This window comes from Ovis canadensis, chromosome 24, assembly GCF_042477335.2.
Source record: "Ovis canadensis isolate MfBH-ARS-UI-01 breed Bighorn chromosome 24, ARS-UI_OviCan_v2, whole genome shotgun sequence".
NCBI classification, from domain to species: domain Eukaryota; kingdom Metazoa; phylum Chordata; class Mammalia; order Artiodactyla; family Bovidae; genus Ovis; species Ovis canadensis.
Window position 1 is genome coordinate 56,899,708 of NC_091268.1, and position 14,974 is coordinate 56,914,681.

General features: G+C 65.3%; 2 protein-coding genes across 5 annotated transcripts in view; both read left to right on the top strand.

Annotated features, from left to right (window-relative positions):
* Positions 1-802: 802 nt before the first annotated feature.
* COX19 (cytochrome c oxidase assembly factor COX19) lies at positions 803-4,659 on the top strand. Of its 3 annotated transcripts, none has more exons than XR_011252582.1 (4): positions 812-1,008; positions 1,405-1,516; positions 3,999-4,515; positions 4,555-4,659. XR_011252582.1 is itself a non-coding variant. In XM_070289488.1 (4 exons), exons 1-4 carry the CDS (start codon positions 927-929, stop codon positions 4,116-4,118), a joined length of 414 nt encoding a protein of 137 aa, XP_070145589.1. In that variant the 5' UTR covers positions 812-926; the 3' UTR covers positions 4,119-4,659. The 3 variants fall into 3 exon arrangements, 2 of the variants coding, with proteins under 2 accessions (XP_069425808.1, XP_070145589.1); XM_070289488.1 differs by adding an exon at positions 2,164-2,263 and having other exon boundaries at positions 3,999-4,659; XM_069569707.1 differs by having other exon boundaries at positions 803-1,008; positions 3,999-4,659.
* Positions 4,660-13,274: 8,615 nt separating this feature from the next.
* Positions 13,275-14,974, top strand: part of ADAP1 (ArfGAP with dual PH domains 1) — a 34,492-nt gene continuing 32,792 nt past the window's right edge. Inside the window, exon 1 of one of the 2 annotated variants that reach the window (XM_069569734.1) lies at positions 13,275-13,597. In XM_069569734.1, the coding sequence (XP_069425835.1) occupies positions 13,516-13,597 (82 nt within the window). In that variant the 5' untranslated portion in view covers positions 13,275-13,515. The remainder of the gene's footprint in view (positions 13,598-14,974) is intronic. The other variant, XM_069569733.1, reaches the window with a different exon arrangement.

Below are 14,974 nucleotides of genomic sequence, written 5' to 3' on the forward strand. Positions count from 1 at the left end.
AACAGGGTGGTGGGCGGGCGGCCACCCACCTCCATCAGCTCTGCCCAGGGTACAAGGTTGGGAGGAGCCCTGCTGCAGAGAGCTGGTGACCCCCCCGACCCCAGCCCCTCCCCTGCCTTTACTGTTGCTGTTTCCGGTTTTCACTGTTTACGGTAATAAACGACCACCAGGAGCTTTCCTGCTGCAGTGCATTTTCACTCTTTAATCTGTTGAATCGTGTGCCTGGATCCACGTGTTGAAGTCCTAGCTCCCCGTGCCTTAGAATGTGACCTTTCTGGGAACAGGGCCACTGCATATGTAGTTAGCTAAGGTGAGGTCATGGGGTGGGTCCTAATCCTCATGGAAAGATGCTGTGTGGACACAGACACACCGGGAGAGGCCACGTGGTGGGGCCGAGGGGGTGATGTGTCCACAAGCCAGGGGCACCAAGGGTTGCTGGCGATCCACCAGCAGGGAGCGAACACCCGGCTCTCGCATGACTGGCCCCCGGAACTGTGAGAGGAGTCTCTGCTGCCCTAAGCTGCAGCCTCGCGGGGATGCAGAGGCCCCCGCCCCTGCCAGGGGCAGCCTTCCAGGAGCGCCCACCTGCCCTTTGGCTTCTTACGGCTCGAAGCTGTGTGTCCTTGGGCAAGTTGCTGACCCTCTCTGAACTTCGTTTCCTCGTCCTAAATAGATGGCGCCTGGACCCTCTGCCATTGCGTTGCCTCGAGGATAGTAAGAAACCCCAGCGCAGAGCAAGTGCCCGAGGGTCCCGGCCTCTCGGAGCCCAGGGGCGGGGCCTGGGTGCGAGGGGCGGGGTCTCGGTGCGGATCAGGGGCGGCTCGCCGCTCGACGTGCTCGGCGCTCCCGCGGGGGCCTGCTCCGCGATCGGCCGGCCGGCCTGCGTGCGGCGCGCGGCGCGCTGGGAGAGTCCGGGGGCCGCCATCATGTCGACGGCTATGAACTTCGGGTCCAAGAGCTTCCAGCCGCGGCCCCCGGACAAGGGCAGCTTCCCGCTCGACCACTTCGGTGAGCGCGGGCGGTCCGGACTCGCCGGCCGGGCCCGCACAGCGCTGGGGCGGCCCTCTGCGGCGCGGCCCGGGGCAGGGCGGGCCGGCGTCCGGCGCGGAGGCGGGAGCCGGGGCTTCGAAACGGCTTTCGAGAGGCTCTGTATTTGCCAGGCTTTGACCGAGAAATATTCCGGGCCGAGGGCGCCGCCGCTGGGACGCCCGCCTTTTCCTGCCCTCGCTCTCCCGCCTGGAACATTGTCCCTTCTCCTCTGTTTCCGGAGTGTTTCTGAAGGAAGCTAGTTTCCCGAGGAGGAGGAGGAGGAGGAGGAGGAGGAGGAGGGCTGCCTGTAAGGTTGCTGGGCGGGCATGTCCTGTTTTCACTTTAAAAAGAAAATGTTTTTCTGTTTCGTTCCAGGTGAATGTAAAAGCTTTAAAGAGAAATTCATGAAGTGTCTCCGGGACAATAATTTTGAAAATGCTTTGTGCAGAAATGAATCAAAGGAATACCTAGAGTGCAGGATGGAGAGGCAAGTACCTGCCAACCAGGACTTAGGCCTTCCCCGCCCACCGTGTCTCCAGCTGAAATGTTTGTCCCAAGAGGCCTCACCCAGGCCTGGCTTCTCCTTGTGTTTGGACCCGAGGGGCTGCCTGCCTGTGAAACTGAGGCATCTCGGAGACGAGTTGTACTCAGCTGTTGGCAGCCGTGGGCACCTTTTCTCCAGTGACTGCATTCCTAGAGTTTTTTCCTTCCAAATGTGTGATGAGTCATTCAGGTTTCCCAATCGTACATCATAAAAATGCTGAGTGAGTGAAAAGATCTGTGGGTACAGAGCTTGTTCTTAAAACATTCTCAGAACATAAAATACGTGCTGCTTTGCTTGACATCCACTCGGAGCTGTCTGTAGTGTCGACAGGCAAGACAGTGGCCGGAGAAGCGGTGAGAGATGAGTGCCTCTTCCCGTCTCAGCCAGAGTGCCCAAGACCCACCTTTAGACAAAAGGAAAACTCTTCTAACTGACCCACTGAGATTTTACTTCAGAAGTACCATTGTAAGGCATCATGGGGAAAGCATGCAACCCGTTATTATGTGCTTGGGTGGAGACTTTTGTTTCTGCCTTTTGAGCCCTTTGCTCAGAAGGGAACCCAGTCTGTCAGAGGCCTTGTCTGATTACAGGTTGACAGAAAGTGATGCACTTGGGCCTGTTGTCAATATTTGCTTAACAGACTCGGACCTTCCCCTCCAGGCAGGCTCGGCGGTGCTTCTTGGGCCCCAGGTGCGTTGAGGGCTCTGCGGACGTTTGGGAGTTTGAGGGAGGTGGGCCGCCTTGGCGCTTGGGCCTCAGGTGGTGCCCTTCTCCTGCCTCGTGAGTCACGCAGGCTCACAGGTGTTACAGGGTAACGGTGGGCTGGCCTGACGCCAGCTGTCATCTCTGCAGGAAATGGCAACCCACTCCAGTGTTCCTGCCTGGAGAATCCCAGGGACGGGGGAGCCTGGCGGGCTGCTTGCTGTCTATGGGGTCGCACAGAGTCGGACACGACTGAGGCGACTTAGCAGCAGCATGCTTCGCTCACTCTCTCCAGTCGAAACATTGAGCTCAGGGAGTCACTTCTTGGCACTGCCAACCTTGGTGACAGAGTTTGGAGCTCGTCTCTGCCCTGTGCCTCCCCGAAGCTGGGGTCACCATCCCCGAGTCGGTCGTCCCTGGCCCGGCACAGGGTTGCCTGGAGGGTCAGTTGCTTTGGCTCCGGAGCCACTTCTGCTGTGAGAGAGGCCTTCCCTGCAGGGCCACCAGAAGGGCTGTCTTTTCCCGGTTCGCCCCTGGGCCTCTGAGGAAGGCCCGCAGACGGGAAGGCATCAGCTGCTCTGCAGGTTCCACGATTCAGGCGGCCTCACGGGCTGGTCAGGCCACGTGTGGTTGTGAGGGGTGTGTGTGCTTCTGACTGGGTCCATATCTTGCCCACTTGCTTCTCCATCACTCTTTTACAAAGCTGCTTCCTCTCCGTGTGTTTCCTCTTTGCTGATGCCCCACACCTTCCTTTCGTGTGCCTCATGCGCGTGTTTTTAGGAACTGGGCCTCAGTAGGATTTGTCAGGTGGCTCCCATGGGCCCCGTCGGCCCGGAGTGGTGTCTGCTGCTGAGGGCGGGGCTCCGCTTCCTCACGGCAGCTTCTGTTAACATCGGGCTTGCACGGTCAGCAGAGACACAGCGCATCCTCGTGGGGGCCAAGGCCTCAGGTCGGCCGGGCCTGCTGACCTGGCGTGGATGTAGAGCATCTGGTCGTGGGAAAGCACTGGGCCCGACCAGGTGCAGCCCGGTGCTCCCCTCAGGAGGGTCTGTCCCGACCGGCCCAGCTCCCGGGCTTCGTGCCCTTGGCTGTGGCGCGCCCGCTGTGCTCACGGCCCACAGGGCTGCGTCTTCAGATCCTCCACCGCTGTGCGTCTTGTCTTTCCGAGCAGAGGCAGCCAAGGGTCTCTGATTTTAAGGATCCTGGGATTAGGTTGGGTCCCCTTGGATAATCCACGGTGGTCTCCTCTGAGTTGGCTGACGGGCAGCCTTGTTTCCTCAGCAGCCTTAATACCAACCCCCTGCCCCTGGTATCAGGTCTCACTCAGATTCTAGGGCTCAGGGCGTCACCTGGGGGCCCTGGGCCTGTCAGCCACATTGTGTGTGAGTGGCCGGTTCTGGGAGCCGTGTTCTGCCTGTAGTGGGAGCTCATCGCTCTCCGCGCCCTTGGGTTTCAGGAGCGCCTCGTGCATTCTGTCGCTGTGGGGTCAGTGTCATCTGTTGCCAGCTGGGTTCCGTGAACTGGTGTTTGTCATTTGGGGGATGTTGTCCTAAGGACTGTTGCCAAGCCTCTGGGCTTTGTGGGTGTGGCGGGCAGGGGCGCAGGGGCCTGCGCAGGGGAGCACGGCAGGGTGCGGGTCGGAGGCTGCTGTTCCAGGAGGGGGTGGAGGTGCCTGGGCCCGAGCGGGCGCATGGACCCTGACAGCTCTCACGTTTCCTTTCAGGCAACTGATGGCACAGGAACCCCTGGAAAAGCTCGGATTTGGAGATTTGATTGGTGGGAAGTCAGACAAAAACTGAGCTGTGCTGGGAGGAAGCCTGCCTCCCCAGCGGCGTGCTCGTAGGCGCCGTGACTCAGGAGGGGATTGTGGGGGTGCCTGCGAGATGCCGCTCGGGACCGTGCCAGACGCCTCTCCCTGGTGGATGTGCCTTGACACTGGGAACGGTGCGTCTTCTGAAGCTCCCGGAAGGATTTTGGAAAAGCGGTCTCCCTTTTGGATTGCTGTTTCCCTTGGGCTTGTGAAGGTTTATCCTAAGTTCCCGTAGGTGACGGCCCCCGGGGAGGTAAGGTGCCGGGTGGTGTCTGCCCACCAAGAGGGCACCGTGGGCGCCAGTGAGATGCTGGGTTCACGTCACAGGCTGTGTGTGTCCTTTCTGTGCTGGTGGTAGTCAGCTCAGAACGCCACGTAGAAGTGACGCAGGCGTCAGGAGAACGCTCCTAGCGAGTGGGTTTTGCTCTAGGTAGTCAGGAGAACGCTCCTAGCGAGTGGGTTGCTCTAGGTACTCATAGCATATTCTCTGTCCCTTTCCTTTCCTTTCCTTTCCTTTCCTTTTTTTTAAAAAAAAGCAGTGGGTAAGCCTGGAAGGGGAAACTGGCTTCTGACATACCTGGCTTGATTCTTTCCTGGTGATCCGTAGCAGGTGACACTGTACAGTCAGCTGTTTAGTTTCAAGAAGTTGTCTGCTGTAACCGAGGAGCGGGCTCTCTGCCCTTGTCAGGCGGGCACGCGGCGGCCTCTGGCGCTTGTCCTCTGAGGAGCGGCCAAGCCTGCGGCCAGCCGCAGTTCTTGGCCGTGAGGGGTCAGGGCAGCGTGGGCCCGTTGAGCGCTGCCCGAGTGCTGTCAGACCCCAGGGTGCAGACCCCAGGGCTGTGTTTCTGGGGCGCCTTGTGGGTTCAGAGCCTCAGCGAAGACCCTGGACTTGCCCTGTGACTCCCTCCCTGGCCCCAGTCAGCTCAGGTTTGTCCCAGTGTGGTCGGGGGGCGGGGGGCGGGGGGGTGCCAGGAATACCCAGGTGAGGGCCCTGACCCCCTCCTGCTTGGCGGCCCAGGCCGGCTGTGGGGAGCCCCCACGCCTCCCCGGCCACGTCCAGTTGTCTGCCTGGCCTCCCTCCCCTCGGTCCTGCGGGCAGCCGTGCTCACTCAGGCCCTCCCCTCGCTCCCTCCAAGGCCGGCTGTCTGCTGGGGGCTCCGGCACCGCAGGCCCCGTGGGGGTCCAGCCCCCGGCGCTCAGTGTGTGCTTTGTCAATGGGCAGCATCGCCTCTGCCTACGCTTCTAGCTAGTTTATGAAAAGCCTTGCTTTTTGTCACCAAGCCGAGCCATGGCAATACCCAGTGTGATGCACAGGGTTATTGCGGCGTTGTTTGTAATTGTAAAGCATTGGGGTGACCTGGCCACCCATGCTTGTCCCCAAGGCAGGGCCCTGGGCGGCTGCCGGAAGGGCTGGGGGAGACCACGGTGTGCCCTGCATGGCCCTGCAGGTGGTGTGAGAGAGAACTTGGGGCCCAGAAGGCAGCGTGGCGGGAGCGGGCCGTGGGTAGGGAAGCAGACGCAGAGGTGTGTACACGCGCTCGTCCCCGTTCAGACGGACCTCCCTTCGCTCTGGGTCCCGGGGGCCTGGGGTCAGTGACCCCTGGTAGCGAGGGGCTTGTCTGGTGGCTGACTCTTTGATTTGAGCCTCTCCCCAGCAGGGAGACCCAGGGCCAGAAAGTCCATTTGACCCTGGACCTTCTTGTGTCAGACAGTAAGGAGCTGCCGAAGCCTTGATGGGCTTGTCAGGAGCGCGGCAGGGCTCCCCGTGGCCTGGTTGGCAGCAGCAGGAATGACCGTTAGGGTTTGGCCGCAGCATCAGTTCCTGCCGAGGAGTCCCGCTGAGGGAGTCACAAGTGGATGAACGTTCCCGCACAGGAAGAGACAGCCCTCCTCTCAACCCCAGCCCGTGTGGAAGGATGGGCATCCGGGCGTCCGTGTGTCCGGAGGTGGGTGGGCAGCGTTAGGTGAGCGGGTTTGCCTGTTCTGGAGGACGCCCCGAGAAGCACTCAGCCAACAGCTAAAACCTCTGGGATGTTGCCCATGGCAAGGTCCACACGGCACCTGCTCTGATCTGCCCCACGGAGGCGGCGTCACAGCTGCTTTCTCTGAGCGCGTCACCTCTGTCTCCGAGGACACACTGACGTGCCTGGCCCGAAGGCCAAGCCTGGCATGAGGACCCACGGTGCCGTCCCCGAGGACGGGCGAGGGACTGCTGGTTGCTCGCAGCGTGTCACGTCCACACACGGGGTGTCGGCAGGAGTGGGCAGACTGGCCTGCTTCTGCAACTTTTGGAAGTTTGGAGTTATTTCAAAATAAAGAATTTAAAAAATGTTGCGTGCTCATCTCTTTGTAGTTGAACTTTGTACATACAAGACTGGGTGAATTTGTGTTTTGAAACACATTTGGGAATCCCACAGAGAACGCAGCTGTGGTGGCGTCGCGAGGGGGCGCGGGGCCGGAGGACCCCGCACGAGGACCGCGGGCTCCTCGTGGAGGCGCGGCCGCTCCTGCAGCCGCTGCTAAGAATGCGAGGCTTCGTCTGGTCCTGCCAAAGCCCCCGTGAGGTGTTTTTGGTTGCCCATCATTTGTCAAGTAAAGAATGCATTTTACTTGTCGTATCTGCTTGTCTCAATGAGCCAGTGACATTACTAGAGGGCCCTGAAGACAATGGGCAGAACGTTCTCCAAGCGTCTTCCTTAGGCTTATGTCAGGGCAGTCTGACGACCACCGTCAACCCTGGGCCCGCAGCCACCTTCCTGAAGAGCGATGCTAATGGAGCCCCTGGGACGGGAGCTGGGGGCGCAGGGCCAGGCCCTCTGCCTTAAGAAGCAAGCCAGCTCCTTGTAACAGCTCTGGAAAACTCGAGTGGAGGAAAACAAGGTGGTTGGAATAGCTTTTACTCTGTGTCTGCTTAGGGAGGCAGTGCTTTTGTTAAAAAAAGCAAGTTAGGTTCTTTCCCCACTAACAGGATCAGCACAAACTCGGTGGCTTAAGCAACACAGTTACGCTGAAGACTGGAGGCCTCGTGTTCAATAGCTCCCGCAAGCTGGCTCCTTCCCAGGCGCTGGGCAGGGTCTGCGTCCTCCTCTCCCAGCTCCTGCGGGTGCCAAGCTCTGTGGCCCGTCCTCGTCCTGAGCTGGTGGCTTCTCCCTCGGAGACTGCCTCCTCCCCCGTCCTCTCTCTGACCCGGGGCCCCCACCTCCCTCCAGGAGGGTCCTTCATGATGATGTCGGGCCACCCAGGTATGGGCAGCTTAGAACCGGGGGACACAACAGAGAACCCCGCTTGTTTCATATACGTGAACAGCTTAAACTGGGGGACACGGAGAACCCCGCCTGTTTTACACACGTGGCTCACGTGTTACTGTGTGCGGCGCTTTGCGGTGGCTCACGTGTTACCGTGTGCGGCGCTTTGCGGTGTGCGGTGGTTTTATTACCCAGTAGACGTCCTTCAGAGGAAACTGAAGGGTGTGCGCGTTGACCTCACTCCTGCTGGAGAGAAGCCCGTGGCCTCTGCCCTCCCTGCATCCTGGACGGCGCGGCTCCAGCCCTTGGGAGCAGCGGGGGTCTTAGGTGGCTGCTCTCTGTCCTTGGGAAGCATGTGGGGGCAGCGGGGGCCCAGAGCAGGACAGCCCCTCAGCCCCGGGGTCCGGGAGAGCTTCCCGGAGCGTGTGGAGTGGGCCCCGGGCCGGCCCTTGGTGGACAGGGCCGGCGCGGCACCGTGCACGGGGGGCCGCCTGTTTTTCTTTGTGACTGTTTATAACAAGCATCTATCGTTTTTTAGAAACAATAGAAACATCAACTAGGGGAACAGTCTTCTGAAGGTGCCAGGCTGTTTTACCAAGCTCGGGCTTACAACGTCGCGAGGCTGGGGTTAGGGTTGGCTGGAGGGGGCCGGCCGCCCGGTGACAGAAGCTGGACCTGGGAAGGGCCCTGCTCCACGGGCACAGACTGTGGCGGCGTGGCGGCCCCTGCTGGCCGGGGGTGGCGCCGCAGTGCCTGGGGACACCTGCAGGAGGGCGGCCGCCTGGGGCCCCCAAGGGCGCAGCGAACCTGCAGTGGCCTCCACCCTCCGGGAGTGACACAGCAGGCCAGGGCTGTGCGCCTCTGAGGCCCTGGTTGCCCCTGACACGGGGGGCCAGGCTGGAGGCCCCAGCTGAGGCCCAGTCCCCAGCGCCTGCGCCCCTGGTCACCCCGGGCTCAGGGAGCAGTGAGGGGCTGCAGGCGCTCGCCGTCCACACCTGCGGGCTGTGTGCCCAGGGGGCAGTGGGGCCCCTGCAGAGGAGACCGCCCCGGGGCAGAGGGCGCTGGGGGAGGGCCAGGGCCGGGCTTTTGCCCCACTCTGAAGAGTCCCGGGCGTGGTGATGCGGGGAGGGTTCTGGAGAGGAGACCCCTGTGCCCGCGCTGGCGGCAGCTCCCCAGGCTTGGCTTCTGACCCCAGCGCCTGATGGTTGCCATCCTCACGGCCCCGGATGGGCTGCGGTCAGATGGTGGCTGATGCCCCTCTAACACCGTACCCGGTGCCTGGCACATGAGCCGGGTGGGGGGCGGGCGGGAGGTGGGGGACCCCCACTGGGCCTTGGCAGGTGGCGGCTCAGGAGAGACTTGGGGAGACAGGGCAGTGGCGGGAGCTGAGTCCTCTCCCAGTCTTGAAGGCGGGGGTCCTGGGTCCTCCTGGGTTGGAGGCTTCCGGCCCCACCTTTTGGTGGGCGGGCAGCGGCTAGGCCCCACCTCTCGGTGGGCGGGACAGCCATAGACCCCACCTCTATGTGGGTGGGGCGGTCGCTAGGCCCCACCTCTGGGGCGGGGCAGGAATCTCCTGGGGAGGGCGCGTGGGAGGCTGACGGGCGGACAGCGTGGGGCACAGACCCTCCCCGGGAAGGCCGGGGCCCCTCACGCCCCGCCTGTCCCCCCGTCCGCGGCCCGACCTGTCCTGTCCCTGCGTGTCAGCCCAGGACCTGGCCCTGCCGTGTGCGCAGCCTGCAGGGCCTGGTGAGCTGAGGGGTGCTTCCACGGGGCTGTGGACTCCCAGCACCTCGCCCTGCAGGTGGGGCGGGGTCCCTCGCGCTCATCCCACTGACAGGCCTGGGGCTGGTCCTGCAGAGAAGCCTCGGGCAGCCGGTGAGCAGGGCCTCGCAGCCCCGGCTCCGCGCCCCTGAGGACCGCTGACCCGTCCATTCCGCGGGCCTGGTGGCTCAGCACGGGCTGGAAGGGGCAGGCCCGAGGCCCCGGCCCGCCATGGGCGTTCACGCCCGGCTGCCCTTCCCGACCGCTGCGGTTCGTCCGGGCTGTAGCGCTGCAACGCTGCTGTCTTTTCAGCGGCCGAGTCCAGACCCTGTGCCCACGCCTCCGCCGACGGACAGGGGTTGCCCCGCTTTGGCTCCTGTGAGAGCGCTGCGGTCAACTTTCAGGCACACGTTTCTGAGCGGGTGCGCGTTCTGTCTCAGGCGCGCACTTGGTGGAGTGGGTGATGCTCTGTTTATGGGTCCGCGCTGGTGCAGCCGCCCCCCCGTCTCCCGATAGCTGTGATGCTAGGTACGTGTACGTCTGTGTGTCTTCCTGGGAGAGAGTGCTGCTCAGGTTCTCTTCTCACTGGCTTGTCAGAGGTCTTTGTGAGTTTTGAGTCACGCTAATTTGTGAACTTTAAGTCTGGGGCTGGATGTCAGTGCTCAAAGAGCCGGGGCCCGGGACACAGCATCACCGCGGCCGCAGCCCGCTCCCCAGACCGCACCTGGGCCTCCCCTGGCTCCCACGCCCGCCCCAGGGGGGCACCCTGGGAGCCCAGGTCCTCCAGGAGCCCGGGGGGCCTGCAGACACCTCCCCATGCCCCATGCTTGTTCTCTTCAGGATACCAGGCAGAAACTCTTTAAATGTCCCCACACCCACTGAACGAGCCCTGGAGCTCTGCCCCCACGGAGACCCCACCCCACCCATCCCCTCTGGGGACCCCCCCAAGACCCTCCCGGGTTGCTAGGGCCAGCGGCGCTCGTAGACGGACACACGGTCCTGGTCCCGGGACCGTCCCCACCGCCCCGGCTGTGGTTCGGGGAGGGGCGCACACCCTACACACTGAGGGTCACCTTTCTTTGGGGTGTTTCTGTTTCCTTTGCTGGGGTGGGGCTGGAGGCTGAGGCTCAGGAATTACACAGGGTGAGGGCTTTAAAACAGGAACTGTGCCAGCCACACCGGAAGCCGCCGCTCGCGGCCAGGCGTGTCAGCCGTGCCTCTGTGCGTCTCCCACATTCTGGGAGGTGCTTGCTTCCTCAGCCCCCAGAGTCCCCATGGGGACCTTGCCCCCAGCTGCCACCCAGTCCCCGACGGAGAACTGACCCCAACCTCCCAGCTTGTCCACTCCTGGGAAGACCCGTGGGGTTCCCGGCCCAGGTGTGGCTCAGCAGGCCGGGCGGGGATGGAGGGTACAGGGAGGAATGCCCCAAGGGCCCTCCCAGGCCCAGGAGGGTTTGGGCTGAGCCAGCTTCTGGCTGGGTTCCTGCCCTGCTCCTGTCTTGCCCAACGCCACCCCGGAAGCTTGTGGTTGCTCAGCCCCAGCCACGACGAGGCCAGGAAAGGCTGGAGGACAGTGTCCACTTTCCCTCCCCCATGCACCCCAAACCCAGGTCTTAGGCAGGGATGCTGGTGGGGGCGGTGGACACAGCCTGGGGCTCCCCGTTTTCTCCCCTTGGTAGACGGATCCCCGCTGCTCAGGGCTCTGCACAGAACAGGCGCACTGAGGGTGCTGTCGAGGGCCTGGCCGCCTGGCAGGCCCCTTCTGGGTGCCCTGCCCCACCCAGGCTGGAGTGCCAACCCCTCTGCCCTGCAGAAGTCCCTCAGGAGTCTGGGCACCGCTGCCAGGGGCTGGTGGCCGGCATCCCATGGGGTGCCCGCTTCAGCCCCGGCGCCGCCTCCTGTCAGCTGTGTCTCTGTGCCTGCACCTGTCGCCCTGCAGCCCCTGGGGCTCAGGTCCTGCCTCTTGGGCCCTCCCCTCCCTTGCTCTCCGCCCCGTCCTCGTGACTCCCCCACCTCCTGCCCGGCCCCCCTCTACCCGGCCCTGCTGGGGGGCCAGCCGCGGCCTCCATGCCATCGACTGCCCCAGACTCTGTCTCCAGCCCTCAGGAGGACCGCTCCCCGGGTTTCCCGGGCACTTTAGCGCCCTCCCCAATCCTCAAAGCCACCCTCAGGCTGCAAGGCTCTGAGTCCCAGGCGTTTTCCTGTCGGTGTGTCCCCCACACCTCGGTGGGCAGGACTGGCTCCCGGCCACACGTGCCCCCTCCCGAAGCAGACAGTGTGGTCACTCCCCTTGCTCCTGCCCCCTCAGCACAGGGGCCGGGCGCTGGCCTCCAGCCCCTCTGACGAGCCCCCGGAGCCTGGGCAAGGGCCTGCCGGGCATGGCCCGCCCGGGGCTGCGTGTGTCCTGCGCCCTGGGAGCCCCACATCAGCCCAGTGCACCTGTGCTTCCCTTTGGCCTGGGAGCCCGGCCAGGGGCTGCAGAGCTCCGTCCTGCCTGTCTCTTTAAGGATCTCACGTCCAGACCTCTGTCCTTGAATCCGCCTCCCTGGACCGTGTCATCACCCCCATAGTCGGATGGGAAGACAGAAGGTGAAGGACCCGCTGCGGACAGGGCGCGGCTGTGTGCTCGCCCGCCTGTGCCTCCTTGCTGCGAGCCCCTGTCTTCCTGCCCCCACCCATCCCTCCTCGGCCCTCAGCAACCCTGCCGCTGGGGTGGGGGGCTCAGCTCTTTCCCCCCAGCTGTGTGTTCATCCCAGTCCTTCCACCTAGAAGCCACGTGTGGCCTTGGGTGTGACTGAACAGCTCCATGCCTCTGTCTTCAGCATCTGTAAAATGGGGATTCAGTGGGAAGGGGTTTGACCTAATGCCTGATGTCGGGGTAAGTGTCAGTGAAGTCACTCAGTCGTGCCCGACTCTCTGTGACCGCACTGACTGTAGCCCACCAGGCTCCTCTGTCCAGGGGATTCTCCAGGGCAGAACCCTGGAGTGGGCTGCTGTTCCCTTTTCCCCACCCAGGGGTTGAACCGGGGTCTCCTGCGTTGCAGGTGGACTCTACTGTCTGAGCCGCCACGAGGTGAGGCAGTTGCTATTCTGACTGATGCCAGTTTGTCTTCGTGAAGTGCCACCCCCCACTCTGCTCTGTGGCAGATGCTGACCCTGGCGTGGGGACCCCGAGATGAGGACACCAGCCATCCCTCCCGGAAGAGCGCCATCTGATGAGGGAGAGGGGGGCCAGTTCAAGCACGTGGTGATGCAGGACCTGTGGTTTAGAGACTCACGCCCAGTGGGCTCCCGTGTCCTGCCCGAGGGACCCTCAGGGCTCTGGAAGCACCACGCCCCAGTGTTGGCCAGAGCAGGCCTCGGTGGGCAGTGCCCACGCCGCCTCCGTGGAGGGCGAGGTGGCAGGTCCGCCCCCGGCCAGAGGCCCTTCTCCTTGTCCTGGAGGCGCTCTCCTGGTTGTGGGCCCCCCCGGGACTCCGGCACAGCATCCAGCAGAGACCCTCGCAGATGGGGCGCACCGGCAGCGCCGCCCCTCCCCGCGGGCTGACCGGCGAGGAGCGTTCTGGAAGAATGCTAGCAGTTGTCGACAACGGGGCCGGGGGTGGTGGGGAGGCTGCATCACCGCATTCATAATTTAAGAAGAAAACGGAAAGAGTCTGAACAAACAGGGGCCCGTCCCCTCTCCTCCCCCATGCTGTCCTGGCATCTGGGTGCTGGCCTCCTGACTCAGAAGGCTTTATCCAGAGCACCCTTCTCCCCCCCACGCCCTGCCCCGCCTGTCCCCGCTGGGTGCAGAGTGGGGCCCTTCTGTGGCCTGAGCGCCCACCGCACTGGGGCTTGTTAGCCGCCGGCCTCTCCGCCGAGGCCAGCCAGGGAGGTGGTCCTCAGGGCCGCGCACGCACCCCTTCCAGCAAGCATCCCCTGCTTGCCCGCTGGGCCCGGCCCACTGCCCCGGGGCACAGTAGGTGTCCAGGCGCTGCAGGGGCGAATAACCAGGGACGGCCCCAGCCCCACCGTGGCTGCGGGCACCTTGCCCGGGCAGGTGGGCCCTCTGCACGGGGATAGGGTGGGCGGCGGCCCGCAGACCAACCCTGAGGGTCCCTGGGCGGGTCCTGCCAGCGCGGGCTGGGGCGTCGGGCCCGGCGCGGGAGGAGGCCGTCCGCCCGCCCTTCCGCCCGCGCCGCTGGGGGCCGCCCGCGGGCCGCGCCGGCCAGAGCGCGCCGTGCGCCCCGGGCCCCGCGCCGGCACACGCTCGGCGGCCGCGGCGGCGAGGAGAGCGGCGGCGGCGGGGCCGGGCGGGCGGCAGGAATGCGGAACCGGCGCGCGGGCTGAGCTGCCCGGGATGGCGCAGAGGCGGCGGCGGCGGGCGGCCTGCGTGGGGCCCTAGTGCGGCGGGGCGGGCGCTCCCCCCCGGCGGCGCGGCCATGGCCGAGGAGCGGCGGAAGGCCGTGCTCCAGCTGCTGCAGCGGCCGGGGAACGCGCGCTGCGCCGACTGCGGCGCCCCGGGTAGGTGCGGGCCGGCCGCGCGCGCCGGGGGGCTGTGGGCCCGCGTGGGTGCGGGCCGCGGGCGGCTGCGGCCCGGGCCGGGCGCCGGCCTGGATGCCAGCCCCGGGCCGGGGGGGGGGGGTGCTGCTGCGGCGCCGGCAGGGCTGGGGGCCGCGGGCCGCGGAGCCCGGCTCCCGCTCGGGTGGGGCGCGGGCGCGGGTCCCGCCAGCCCCCGGCCCCTGGCTCTGCCGCCGCCTCCCCTCCCCCAGGCTGCGTGTCTTGTCACCCGCCGGCAGCCACCGCCTTGCGAAACCCGGGGCTCCGCAAAGAAAGAGGAAATCCCGGCGGGAGCCCGGCAGCAGGGAGGGCATGGGGGAGCGGGGCCGCGGCTCCTCCGCGGGGATGGAGGGTCCGCCGGCGCCCCCACCTGCGGTGACGTCATGGCCCGTCTGCAGCCGCCCCCCCACCCCCCGGCCCTGCGCTGGGAGCGGGGGAGGAAGCACCTGCCGCGGCCACGTGGGCCCGCTGGGAAAGGGGTCGCGGGGCCCCTCACCCCCAAGCCTGGCTGCCCTGGCCCGTGGCCACTTCAGGTGGGGCCCTGGGCAGGTGCCGTCTCCGGGCGGGCTCTCCTGGACTTCGCTCCTGGGTGGTGCCTGCGCTGGGGTGATTTCCTAGTCGCGGCCGCCCTGGGGCTAGCGTTCAGGGACCGGCAGGAAGAGAAAAGGCTTTGCTCTCAGGCCCCGCGAACCCTGCTAGGGAGCTGGGCGCCCCGGGCGGGTGGTGCTGCAGTGGGGGCTGAGGCAGGAACAGCAGCCGGGCGGCCCTCCGGCCTGCAGGGACACACTGGGTGCTCCTGGGGGCGCCTAGCCTGAGCCCCTCAGAGCAAGCCGAACAGCATGGAGTGGCTGAGCCCCCAGAGAGGGACGAGGGGGACACGGACTGTGGACATCGGCCAAGCAGGACCCACCGCCCGGCTCCCAGCCGCGGCTCGGGCACTGGGCTGGGGGGGATCTCCTCCCGGCTGCCGCCGCCTCCAGGTGCCGGGAATCTGCTGGAGCGCCCCGAGGGGAAGCAGTGGCAGGCTTCCCTGGAGGCGGGTGGGCTGAGGGCCTTCCCCACGGCCTCCCTCGGAGCCGGCTGCCCAGGGCCTGTGGCTGTGTGCGGAGCCTGCATTGCCGCCGCCTGCTGCTGCTGCCCGCCTGGCCACCCCTACCTCTCTCTCCCGGGCCCGTGTTTCCACTTGTCAGGAGGGCGAGCCGTGCCAGGGAGTGGTCTGGGGAGGAAGGCAGCCCGCACCATCTCCTGCCAGGCCTGGTCTGAGGGGCCGGGCCATGGGGCCAGCCTGCCCAGAGAAGCTTCTTGGGACACCGAGCCTCCCTGGCAGGAGGGAGAGGGGGC